This window comes from Dipodomys merriami, unplaced genomic scaffold (assembly GCF_024711535.1).
Source record: "Dipodomys merriami isolate MVZ:Mamm:240054 unplaced genomic scaffold, mDipMer1.0.p SCAF_59, whole genome shotgun sequence".
Lineage (NCBI taxonomy): Eukaryota > Metazoa > Chordata > Mammalia > Rodentia > Heteromyidae > Dipodomys > Dipodomys merriami.
Genome location: NW_027206168.1, coordinates 5,623,223 through 5,636,447, shown reverse-complemented (window position 1 = coordinate 5,636,447; position 13,225 = coordinate 5,623,223). Strand labels below are relative to the sequence as shown.

Genomic DNA, 13,225 nt, shown 5'->3' with positions numbered 1-13,225 from the left:
AAACCATTAGAAGGCCGGGCAGCCAGCTGAGGCCAAGTCCAGACCCCACCAGTAAAGAATGCTTGAGTTCTCTGCCTCAGTTTCCCCACCTGCCAAAGGTAGATAACCACAGTGCCTATTATATAGGGGCGTTGAGAGGATTAAATGAGTGACCACGGGTACTGTGCTTCAGATATGCCTTGCATGGATTCCATGACTAATAAATATTAGCTTTGTGGTCATCAGCATCATCACAGGCCAAGCCCTCCTTCTCCTTTAGCCTTTATTAAGCTCTCGGGTACCATAGCCCACCAAAGCTATGAGCATCAGAACAGCCACAGCTCTTGCAGTCCCCAGCCCAGAGTCATCAAGGCCAAAATACCTGTGCAGTCACCCCATCTGGAGGCTACTGGACCCCAGTGCGCCAGGCTTCAGCACTCTCTGGACATGGCCTCTGGGTCTCAGCAGCTGCCTTCACACGTTTCTGGCCGTGCTTATTTGCAAGTCCCACCTGCTCTTGACCAGCTCCTTTCCCAAATGAGCATTGGGCAGGGACAGTGGCCTCGCTGCCCAGTCCAGCCCTTGCGCTCACAGCTTCCTCTTCACTCCAGGCTGAACCAAAGGAGCAGGTGTGACCATGGTCATTGAGTTAGGTTCAAGCCCAACGCAGTGACAGTGGAAAAATCCATCAGTGATTCCCACGCCCCCAGCCAACATCTCCGTATGTCCACACAAAGTCAATTTACCATCTGATACTTGTGCCAAGAGCTCACTTCCAGAAAAGCAATTTCCTTTCAGCTTTACAACCTTCACTGACCATTCCCCCACCAGACTCAAACTTCTAGTGCTGGCTTTGAGCTGCCCTTGCCTTCCAGGACACCAAGTGGTTGAGATCCACACCTTGCTCCTCAGTTTGCACTCATGTTGCCAGAGAGGGTAAGCATAACCTACCTGCCCTGCCCCTTCCTGCCCTGGATGATTAAAAGGCTCTTACTTTCTGGGAGCAAAATTCTGAGCATGTCTCCACCGTCATGTTGGCCTGGATCAGGGCAGTTGAGAAGGCGTTGGTGCTGTTCTCTGGCAGTCGGAAACACCCTCGGTAGGTGGCAGTCTGCCCTGTAAGAAAGGACATGGGTCTTCTGTAAGAAGTCATGTCTGTGGTTGCTGGTGCCTATCATCAGGGAAAATACTGGCTTTGGATTGCCAGACTGGGGTCAGAGACGGAAACCCTCCTGGTCAGGGTGCAAGTGAGCCATGCTTCTAAGAGAAGCCAGGTGTGGAGTGGAGTCACCAAGGGTCATGGATAACAGACAACTTCACCGAAGCTGTTGGCTCCGGATTCTCTTCTCTTAGAAGATGATGTCCGTCTTTCCTTCTTTCCTTCAATCAACAAATTTAGATAGTGCTCCATTCCATAGTAAGTGACTCTAAGAGGCTGATATTCTTTTTTAGTTTATGTATCTATTTGTTCATTTATTTAGTCAGTTGTGGGATTTGAATTTAAGGCCTGAGCACTGTCCCTGAGCTCTTTGTGGTCAAGGTTAATGCTCTACCACTTTGAGCCACAGCTCTACTTCTGGTTTTCTGGTGAATCATGGAGATCAGAGTCTCATGGAGTTTCCTTCCTGGGGCCTGGCTTTGAACTGCAACCCTCAGATCTGTCTCTTGATTAGCTAGGATTACAGATGTGCACCTGGCTAGACTGATATTCTGTCAAAAGAAAAAAACCTCTCTAAGAGTTTCTGAGAAAATGTAGGAAAGGTCAAGGAGACATGGAAAGGTGAAATCCTGCCATTCCTTGCCGCTCTGCTGCCAGAGTCAGGCCGCTCTGCTCCGTTCTAAGCAAGGCTGGCCTCGTCTGGTCTTGAACTTCCACATGGATTCTAGGAATATTTCCCAAACCCATGTCACAAAGCAAGCTTCTTGCCAAGTTGTTCTCCAGACCTTCTGGGGATGATCCCAGATTCCCTTCTTGGCTCCCTTGGTACTGAGCGAACCTTTTGGAAGGTTCTGGCATCAATTGCTTGTATTTATTTCCAGACTTATCAGTGTGTCTCTCTGAGAGAGACAGTGATTCTCACCCTCACACTCCTTTACATACAAGGTCTCCCAAGGCTCCATGCTGTCCCTTCTCCCCTGACATTGGGAAACCACCTATGATGGCGCCCTGCCTGGGCAGGGCCAAGCCCTGGGTCTGGAAGCCCAGACCTGGGAATGAAGGCCCAGGCTCAGAAGGAAAGCAGCCTGTGCAGAGCTCAGCGTCTGCAGGCCTGGGGTCAGGTCCCACCACTGTCTGTGGCTAGCTTGAAACTCAAGTGTGTCCCTGGGGGAGAGCCCGAGGAACACTCGGGGCCAAAGGATACCACTGGTGTGATACACTGATGAGCTGTTGGGGTCAGCCTTGGCTCCATCCTGCACCACACACTCGTGCACCTGCTCCCTGTGAGGGCGGGGTGTCTTGCTAGTCAAAGCTGCAGTTTATCACCGGTGGTCTCCTGGTTGCCTGTGACAGTGTCCCTTGGGAACAAAGTGGCAGGCACAAAGATCAGCCCCCTAGGGGCAGTGCTGACCCCATGGTCATACATTGGGTGGACATAAGATCAGGAGCTGGTCTCAATCACCAAGCCAGCTTGCCCCTCAGCTGGCGCACAGTAGACATAAAATGCTCAGCTGGGCATCATGACCATGGACAAAAGGGTAGGTCTGGAATCCACACACAGGTTTGGTGCTTGCTCAGGATCAGAGGTAAGACTAATGTTGTTTGAACTTGAAGTAGTAAGAGATAGTAGGAAGGTAGCATTGGGCTGTGCGGTCCTTGGGAGCCGGGTACAGAGGAAGTGACAATGAGCATCTGTGTAGTCAATGGACTCCTGAGTGAATCTTCAGGATAAAGAGTTCAACCTTGTGCCCATGGCCCTTTCTGGGCCTCTTGAATGCAGAAAGTGTATGAGCATCCCTGCACTGCCCTCCAGTGCTGTGACCCATCTGCAGGGGCATGGGTCGCTATTAGGCTCCCCAGAATGCCTCATGGTGGGGATTTTGAACTACTTTGCAATTCACTCTTTCTGGGAGAGCCTTCCTCCCACAGAGCCTTCTGTAGGTGGTGTGTGTGACCTGCCACTTCAGCCCCCAGCGCTGCTCTACTTGTGAATCAAACCAGGAGGCTCCAGGACCCTTATTTCTGGGACCACGGACAGTGGTGGTTGTGTCTGTAAGTTCATGGTGGGGTGGGACATCTGAGCTGTGCCACAGTGGCCTGTAGTCCCCTATCTGCCTGGGAAAGGGAAGTACCATTTCTTCCCAGCCTGGTCCCTCTAGCTGAGTCAGTGATGGTTCCCAGCCTCTGTGAACCTGTACAGCCCTGTCCATCCATGAGGGAGCCTCTGTAGCGAGAGCATGTGGATCTGGGCCTAGCACTAAGCACGGTGCTGGGCTTCCAATCCATCTACCTGGGACTCCTTTGGCATCATTAGCATTTGGCAGCTCTCTTACTTAAAAACCTGCTGCTTGGGTCTCTGTTTATTCTCGTGGTTGAGGATTTCCTCTTGAGTTCTGTAATTCTAAATTGTAAGCTTATCTTCTGATGGGAATGCTTGACCCCTAACTCCCAAAAGTGTCTGTCAGATGCTTCCACATAGCCCAGAAACAATTTTTATACAGAGGTTTTTGGGATGAGGTGCTACATGTAAATTGGAACCCCATAAACTCAAAAATGCAAGATGGTAGTTACAAATCATTAGAATATTTAAGTCAAAACAGACCAACTCTCTTCCCATCTCTCTGAACTGGTAGGTTATTACTTTCATTACCTTCTAATGCACATTCCTGGCTGGTTTATACTTCATATTGAGTTCTAACTTTATGAGGCCTCCTCTCCTGTCCTGTTTAGACATTGACACCTACACCCACCTTGGAGTAGCATCTCTTCACTGAGACCTAGGGTGACACAGCACCACCTGTGTTTCTTACAAGTGTGGGTCCTAGTTTCCTCTTTACTTCCTGGCCCACAGGGTGTCTTACTTTCCTACTGGTCAAGCTACCCATTTAAAATAATGTTGATGAAATCCAATCTGGTATTCGAAGTGTTTAATGGCTAGGCAGTTTATAGATCCAAGGCAGCTTGCAAAACTGAGAGGGCAAGTGAATTGTTTAGGGCCACACAGCATGTGTGAGACATATCTGGGCTTCCTGATCAGTGTCTCTTGCAAGGAATAGGTAAGGTATGCCTAGTGATGAACTCACATAGTTATTTAACTCTGATGGGCCTCAACACCCCCTCCACACCCTTCCAGGTGCAGGAATAGGGAGGGAGCACATGCTGCCCCATGTGTGCGGACGAGGCAGGCAGAGCACAAGGGACAGAGGTGCAGGGCTGGGGCGGGGACTGGCACACTCACGCTTCCTGGAGCTCGGCTGCAGCATGTCCACACGGTAGACGGAGAGCCGATCGCTGGCACCGCACGCTGTGCCCTTCTCCCCTTTGCACTCCTGGTTGCACTCCTGCAGGCCAGCACGCGTTGCAGGCAGTCGGTTCCCGCAGTAGCACTCTGCACCGGCCTCCAAACCTGCGTAGATGTAGGACCTGCAGGGACACAAGCCCTGGGCTAGGAGACGAATGGAACTCAGGCAGGAGATGCTGTCTGCAGGGGGGGAGGGAGGAGCCAGGGCCCATGGCCAGAGGAGGGAGGCAGAACCTAACGGAGTTATCAGTCAGCTCAGTAAGTCCAGGGAACAATGGCTGTCTTTGTAATACACAGTTTGTCTTCCCTGATCTGTTGTAGCATCCCTGAGCCTCTCTTCTAAGATGCCATCACCAAGGGAGTAAGTTGGTGGTGTAGGGAGCGGGTTCTCAGTAGTGGTGACTGCTAAGTGCATGGTATGAACACTGTCACAGAAGATGATATACCTCCTACCATTCAGTAACAGGCTCCCGGCAACCGTACAGATTCAAGGCAGACTCAGCATTGGCCCCATGTATGTGACCTACATCCTGTCATACTGTGCATGGCCCTACCACATGGTCCCTTGTCCAACAACCACTTCTCTACCCCCTGTTCTCTAGTGAACCATTGCTATAGTAAAGGAAGACTGGAAATGGAGCCTATCACACATCATAACAGATCGTAGCTATAGGGATGGTCATGTTTCCAAACTCCCTTCTAGGTAGATAATGGTGTGAAAGGCCAAGAAGGCAAATCCCACACCACTTCTGTCTCAGCTTTAACTGTTATGAGACTAAAGGAGATCAGGCATGCTCAGTTTCAGCTCTAAGCTACGAAGCATTGGAGCAGGGACCTTGTTCTTTCTTTCTCCAGCCTCAGTTTCTCCATCCATAACATGGAGGATCATTAGCTGCTATTGATAGAAAAATGTGAATGACAGTTGGTGCTGGTTGCTCACACCAGTAATCTCAGAATACTGAGGAGGCTGAGATCTGAAAATTGTGCTTTGAAGTCAGGGCAGAAAAGTCTGTGGGATTCTATTTCCACTTAACCAGCAAAATGCTAGCCTGGGAGTGTGGCTCCCATAGTAGGAGGGCTAGCTGTGAGCAAGAAAGATAAGCAAGAGCATAAAGCCCTGAGTTCAAGCCATGGTACCAACCCACACACACACACACATACACACACACAATATGAAAGGTTATAAAGTGACTGAAACGGATGCATCGTGCTGTGTGTGTGCTGTTCTTCTGCCTGTCTTCCCAGTGTGCACCTATGTCCACACAATGCCCTGAGGTCCCGGGTGGTAGTGGTCATCTGAGGCTGGTGGCAAATGTCTGGAAAGCAATAGGGACACTGGCAGCATCAAAAAAAGCAAATCTCATTATAAACACAAGGTAGAGATGCTTTTCCTAACACAGCTGGTTTCAGAGAACTGTAGGTTAAAGCCTTTTATAAAAAATCTATTTTGGGCAAACAAGCACACTGAAGCCCAGGAAAGGAAAAGAAATCAACCAAGTCACACAGGGAGCATCTGGTATGGTGGGATTAGAGGCCAGGCCTCCCGGCCCCTGCCCAGTGCCCTTGCCATCTGCCGTGAGCTTCCCTCTGGAGTCCTGGGGTCTCTCCGATGGCCTGGGGTCCTAATTACACCACGAGGGTCATGTGGAAGCTAAGGTATCAACTGGTTCTGAGAATGTCCCCTGGCTTTGTTTCCAGGGTTGGCAATGGTATGATTCTAGTACTCACCGCTCAGCACATGCATCCTGGCAGTGGGACACAGTCATCTTTCTCAAGTCGTAAAACACGGCCCCCTTCAGAGTCCTCTCCTGGCCCTCATCACTGAAGCAGCCCAGGTAGGTGCCTGTAGGAGGGGGAAGCACAGCTGAAATTTGGAGCCAGAGGGCAGACAGAGGGCCTGACCACGGGCCTCTCAGGGCAGGGCTGGGAGCCCTCTCCCCCCATTCTGACCCAGGCACCTCTCAGGGAAGCACAGGGGCCCAGGGCTGCCATCCAACTTCCCCGGGCACAGGAGCCAAGTTGGCATCAAGACAGCTCCGTCTCAGTCATTTCCTGCCCCTTCTCTTAGTTAATGGGCTCCTGTCCACTTGGACACCCCCAGCTAGGAGCCAAACATCTGCCTGGTAACTGCTTTCCTCCACCCCTCCCTCAACTCCTCACATTTGGATCTGGGTTTTAATTCATTCGTTGTGGCTATCCTTGTGTATGGGGTACCCTGTGATCATTCGGTACATGTACAGGCATGATGATCAAATCAGAGTGGTTAGGTTTCCACAAACATTTGTTTGTTTTGATGCCAATACTGGGGGGCCTGAAGTAGGGGCCTTGTGCTCTTGCTTGGCTGTTTTGCTCAAGACTGGCTCACTCCACCATATAAACCTCACCTTTCCTTCCAGCATTTTGGAGATGAGAGTCTCATGGATTTATCTGCTCTGGTTGGCTTTGAATCCACATTAACAATTAACTATTTTTAAAAACCTATTTATATGTAATAATTCGATAGCTTAATGACCTCATGTGGCCCCCCCATCTCAATCTCCCCTTCCTAAGCTCAAAGAAAACCCTCTCCCACTCAAAGACTGAAAGAGGAAGTTCTACCACCCCCATGAGACAGGAGAGTAGCAGGGAACATGCAGCATTAGCTAGCTTAACGAATATCCTTTGGACACAGGAGTTATTTAAGAGAAATGCACAGTATCGCAGGAGTGATTAAGCAGCCCATTAAAGGGTAAAGCAGGCATCCTAGGTGGGACCCCAGGGCCCTGTCCAGCCCCCCTGGCACACCCGGATGGAAACAATGTGAGAATATCGACTGTGCATGCCCCAGAAACCCTGCAAAGTCCTACCCCAACCCCTCATGGAAGACAATGCCTCTCCATGATGTGCCAGGAAACTCAGAGAATCTGAGTACCATCAAGCCCAGCATGGGGTGTGTAAATGTCACACGTGCTGCAGTGTTTTGAGGGAATGGTGCACTGGGAATTTGCAAACACACATCACGTGGTTCCCCAAGCTGTGAATGCACACCCACCACCACAGCATGGGGATCTGGATGGGGCACCTGTGCACCTGTGGTACCAACACTGCACACTTCCTGAGGATGTGTTGCTCACTCGCTGCAGCTGCATCTGAAAGGCCACCTGTGGCGTGTGTGCTGCAGTCCCCCGTGGGATGACAACTTGAAGACCCCCTGCAGCCTGTACAGCTCTGATTCTCACCATCCCAGGGCCCAGGGGGCCCGAAGACCATCAGCTCAAAGAACAACAGGGTGGGGAGAAGGCTAGCAGGCATCTTCTTTAGTGCTTACCAAATGGGGCTAGCCCAATCTTAAACTATACACTCCTGACCAGCACACATGGCCATACCCACCAGCTGACCCCAGGCAGCAGTGACATGCCTCCCCACCACCCTGACCCTGCCTGCCTTGAGGATGGCTTTCCTAGGCCCTACAGGCTTCTCTCTCCTGTGGATCTCGGGACTACTGTGCCCAGCATGCATTGCTGCAGGAGATGTGAGCACCAAGTGTTCTCTGCCTCCTTCCACAGTGAAAGGAGACTCACACTTGAGACATTTCTCAAATTTCTCTTTGTCCAGCAAAGATGAACAAAAAGTCCATTACAGATGTCAGTCAAAACATCCAAGTTTGACACTGGTGGCTAACACCTGCAATCCTAGCTACTCAAGAGGCAAAGATCAGAGGATCATGGTTTGAAGCTAGCCAAGGCAGAAATGTCCATGAGACTTTTATCTCCAATTAACAACAACAACAACAGTAATAATAACAAACCCAGAAGTGAAGCTGAGACTCAAGGAATAGAGTGCAAGCCTTGAGCAAAAAAGCTCAGGGGCAGTGCGCAGGTCCTTGCCTTCAAGTGCCAGAACCAGCACAAACAAATCAAAAAACATCCAAACACAAACAAAGGATTGCTAAATGTTATTACTGTAGCTGGGAAATTAGTCACCGAGTTCTATAGGTACTTGAACTCTAGACTTTCCAACACTGGGCAAATGGATGGAAATTACGTTAGGTTCAAATCCTTGCTCCACTACATGCTGACTTGTGTGACCTGGGATGTGTATTTCCCCCTCTTTGAGTCCAGCTTCTGCATCTGTCAAAGGGAACCAGCTCCACAGGCTGCTTGTGAGACTTCCGTAAGTCGTGAGTACTCAGTAATTATTTGTTGTTAATAGCCCATTATTAATCATAAAAACTTCTAATGACTTTTCCCTGAAACTGAAATTCTTCATCATCGAAGCAATGAGTCTTGCTTCTGTCAGAAGGCTGTGCAAAGATGGCATTAAATATGACGACAGATGCGCATCTTCACAGAACAATGCTTGGGATGTGGCACATGTTCCAATAAATAGCAGCTATTACAATTCTGATCCCATATTCTAACCTGGGACCTAGTGTGAGGACGGGCCAGTAAATATTAGCTGAATAAATTAGCACACTAATAGAAGAGAGAAAAACAATGCTCTCAAGCACAAAGGCTGGAAGGGCTACGCTTGACATCCAGCCAGTGTGGATGGAATACACACACACACACACACACACACACACACACACACACACACACACACACACACACACACACACACACACACATGCGAGCATGTCTCTGCTAGCCCTAGATAGGGCTGGATGCATAGAGGGCTCCTCTGGGTTTGTGAGAAACTAGTAGACCCTTTTATCCTGCCACATAACAAATGACTTCTCCAAGTTCCGGACCAGAGGGAAGAATGTGCAGAGAAAGAAGAACTTTGCAAGAGATGCTGGGACACATCCAAAGCAGATTTATTACTGTCGGCTGAAATGGAGGCGATGGATTATTGCCTGTGACTCCACATCTGTTCATTTGCACATCGAAATGGACAAGCCATGAGGCTATTAACCGTGGCTTTGGAGATAGTGGAATGTCTTTGGAAATTACTATCAATAAAAAAACAAACTGGCGATGGAGAAGTTACTATTTCTCCCCTAGTAAACTTACTGACATTTTATTCCATTATGGATGTTGTCCAAGGTATAATGAAATGCGCGGTGATTGATGGAGCCTCCTGCAGCTTGCAGGATCCCCTTTCAGGAGGATGGCAGGCTGCCCAGGCCACAGAGAGATGCTTGCTTTGTCTGCAACCCCAGCAGCTGGCCCCAGAGCGACACACTCTCCACTGATGAAGACTGTGTGGCTCTGCAGGCCCCAGGAGACCTATGAGGGGAGGGGGAGGGGAGGGGCCTCTCTGAGGCTGTTGGATCAGTGTTGTGACTTTCCCAATGTGTGTGTGTGTGTGTGTGTGTGTGTGTGTGTGTGTGTGTGTAAGGCTTGAACTCAGGGCCTGGGTACTCTCCCCTGGATTTGTCATTTAAGGCTGGCACTCTATATCACTCGAGTCACAAGCTCCACTTCTGGCATTTTGGCTAGTTAATTGGAGATAAGAGTCTCACAGACTTTCCTTTGTGGGCTGGCTTCGAACCTCCATCCTCAGATCTCAGCCTCTTGAGTAGCTGGGATTACAGGTGTGAGCCTCTGGTGCTCGGCCTTCCTTCTTTCTCTGAAGACATCAAGACAGACAACAACTCAGCCTCCCTCAGAAACACTTTGGATATTCTTGTGAGAGAGCAAATTCTTCCTTGAACTACCCATGAGATAAGTGAGCATTTAGAATGGCCACCCATCCTGAGGCCCTGGAAGTGATCCTAGTTGCCCCTGGTTGCCCCAGGAGTTAACCCCTTCCTTGCTGAGAAGCAGTAGGCAAGGCTCAGGGGCAGGACTGTCAACAGTGTGCAAATGTGCCATTATCTTAACTCCCTGAGAAGACAATATTGTTGGTTAACAAGTGAACACCAGTCCTGCTTACATCTAACCACAATCTCTCCAGCTTTTACTGCAGCCCCGGCCATCACTGTGTTAAGTCACAGGAAGTCATGCACTGGTTCTCTTGGGCATATGTGTTCTAGCCCAGGGCGGCAGCTGGTCACTCTGAGCCTCTATTCCCTTGGTAGTTCTAAAGACTTTTCCTGCCTGGCAAGTTTGCAAGCCCAGTGCTAGGCCTTTGTAATCACTGTTCGGGATCATCCAGGGGCATAGCCAGTCCCTGACCAGGCCTGAGCACTCAGGACAGAGTGGAGAGCACAGAGTCTTGTGCAGAGAGTATGCAAATGTGGATGCGAGAGGCAGATGAGCGGTGATCAAGGCCAATCTGCCCCAGGTCACACAGCCAGCAAGAAACAATGGCTGTGTTCAGACCATGTGCTCTTCACATGGCTTCCTCTAGAAATCCATGCCGCTCCCAGCCAGCCATTTATACCTTAGTCTAAATGAATTGCACAGCTGAGATCCTGCAGAGACCCGGTGTCTTATTACACCAGGGAGAGGTTACAGAATGCACACCTGTGGAAAATGACCAGTTCCTCATGTCTCTTTTCTCACAGACTTGCTGAGAGTGAGACAAGCAAGACCAGGACCTCGATAATTCCTGGGAAGGCTCTTTCTATGGATACCAAACGCTCAGTCCTGTAGTCTCCATGGAGTCCCCGAGTCAAGCTTCCCTCACATCATCCTCAGAAGAGAGCCAATGCCCTGCGTTCTTTTCCCAGTTCCAGAACCAATCAAGAAGCAGGAACAAAGCCAGACTCCTAGGCCAGCATGCCAGAGGCTCAGGGACAGGAGCAACAGGTATGGACATGGGTCATATCTGAACTCCTGTGACGATGATACTGCTTTTATCTCAAACAAGTCTAAACCAAACCTGGCATACTTCCAACATCCCGTCGCTTGTTACCCTCTGTCCTGACTTTACACATCCCAGCATTCCCCTCTACCCCACATGGTGACTTAGGGTTCAAGTCCTGGTAGATGAGGAGGTGAGAGGGAGCCAGAGAAGGCAGTCACTGCTGGACAGCATCTGGAACTGGCTCACTCGTCCATTCCCTGGGCCTTGCACAGGATTCTGTGCACTCAGACACACAGCACCAGCCCTGAGCCAGATGGTCTCTGTGGGACCAAGCCAGCAGCAGCACGGCCATGATCATGACCCTGATGGTGACTGTGACTATAGCTGAACCTGCCAGCAGCAAGGCCTGAAACCACACCGTCAAGCTCCTTCCCACAGTGCTGGCCTGGACCACAGCTGCGCACAGCTGCTCTTCTGTACTAAGCACCTTCCTTACAGTAACTCCAGCATCAGTGTCTCTAGCTCCATTTTATAAGGACCCCATAGAAGTTGAGGGACACATCCAAGGTCACCCAGCTAAGCCATAGATTCAAGTTGAGTTCCTTTTGATCCCCAAACTCAAGCTCTGTGTGGCCAGATCACACATTGCAGCTTTAGCTTCATGAAATCCCAGCAGGTGAGCAAAACACCAAAGCACCTGACAGCCTGGCTCCTTGCTGTCCCTACAGAGCAAGGGCACAGGGACAATCTGTGAAAGCCACTGTTTACAGGACCTTCTTATCCAACTGTCACACCTGTAGTCCTAGTGACTCAGGAGGCTGAGATATGAACATCATGGTTTGAAGCCAGCCTGGATAGGAAAGTCCACAAGACCCTGTCTCCAATTAACCAAGAAGCTGGAAGTGGCACTATGGCTCAAAGTGGTAGAGCACTAGTCTGGAATGAAAGAGCTCAAGGACAGCAGCACTCAGGCCCTGAGTTCAAGCCCTACCACTGAACAAGAACAACAATTAGCAAGAGGGGGAAATGAAATGGATATAGGCAAGAGACTCTGTGTCCCAGTGAAGGGTCTGGGGGCATCAACCAGAGACTCTGTTGAGCACCTACCTCGGCTGCGGGCAGCAGGCCCAGGGGTCTCTGGGGCCAGGGTGGGCGGTGCCTGGAGGTCACTGGTGAAGTGGTGGAACCAGCGGCGGTGGGGTGAGCTGCGATTTCTCCGGGGCCAGCGGAGTCCTGGTGGTGGCCTCCGGAGCAGTGGACTCTGCAGGACATCCACACCAAGCAGCAGGTCCGGGCTCACATGAGGGTCCTGTAGGGCCCTACTACCCAACAGGTCCACACCCAGGGCCACTGTGGCCACTGGCAAGGCCTGGGGGGCTCCCGGGACCCGGGGACCCTGCGAAGTGGCCACTCGGGCCCGCTGCAGGAGCAGCAGGCTGCCAGCCATCAGGTAGGCAGCTGTGAGAAAGAGCAGCAAGAATTGTGTTCTGCGGAGAAACTTCTGGAGTCGGAAGAAAGGTTTGGCCATGCCCCTGGGCGGCAGGGCTCCTGGCTGGAGCTCAGGGACTGCTCCTAGCGCCTGGGCAGGACAGAGGCCAGGGTCTGGGGAGTTGTCATCCTTGAATCCTGGGTCCTGCCAGGTCTCTTGAGCTATTGAGCACGTGGGTGTTCACAAGGTGCCATCCATCACCTCCTCCCAGCGGTGGCTGTGGGCCCTATGTGCGACCGCTGATTCCACCTGGGGGTCACCATCTTCCTCATCCCTGTGTTCTGGCCAGCCTCACTGCTCAGTGTGGAAACCTGGAAAAGTACCAAATGAACACTTAGATGCAACTGGAGAGTCTGTCTGCCATTCTCCCTCAATTACTCGATTTATCAAAGGGACTGGCTGCGTTGGAGGAATCCTGGGTGGAGGGCTGGGCTCAGGTCTTAGCTCTGCCACCGGCCAGCTGTGTGACACTGGGTAAGTTGCTTAACTGCTCTGGCCTCATCTATAAAATGAGGATGATAACCAAGTCAGAAGTGGGAGGAAGGAAAAGCAAAAGCAACTTGGTGCTGCGTCCCTGCAAATGCCAGGCCCTTCCATCTTTTCTCTCTCACTAACCCAGTGA

The 13,225-nt window shown here is 50.7% G+C and overlaps 1 protein-coding gene across 8 annotated transcripts in view; it reads right to left on the bottom strand.

The window, feature by feature from the left end:
- The window catches only part of Wscd1 (WSC domain containing 1), a 149,029-nt gene that overhangs the window by 21,294 nt on the left and 114,510 nt on the right, over positions 1-13,225 (bottom strand). For all 8 annotated transcript variants that reach the window (XM_070001717.1, XM_070001711.1, XM_070001713.1 and 5 more), the window contains exons 2-5: positions 12,222-12,914; positions 6,168-6,282; positions 4,377-4,561; positions 974-1,095 (exon numbers count right to left, since the gene is read on the bottom strand). In XM_070001717.1, the coding sequence (XP_069857818.1) occupies positions 974-1,095; positions 4,377-4,561; positions 6,168-6,282; positions 12,222-12,642 (843 nt within the window). In that variant the 5' untranslated portion in view covers positions 12,643-12,914. The remainder of the gene's footprint in view (positions 1-973; positions 1,096-4,376; positions 4,562-6,167; positions 6,283-12,221; positions 12,915-13,225) is intronic.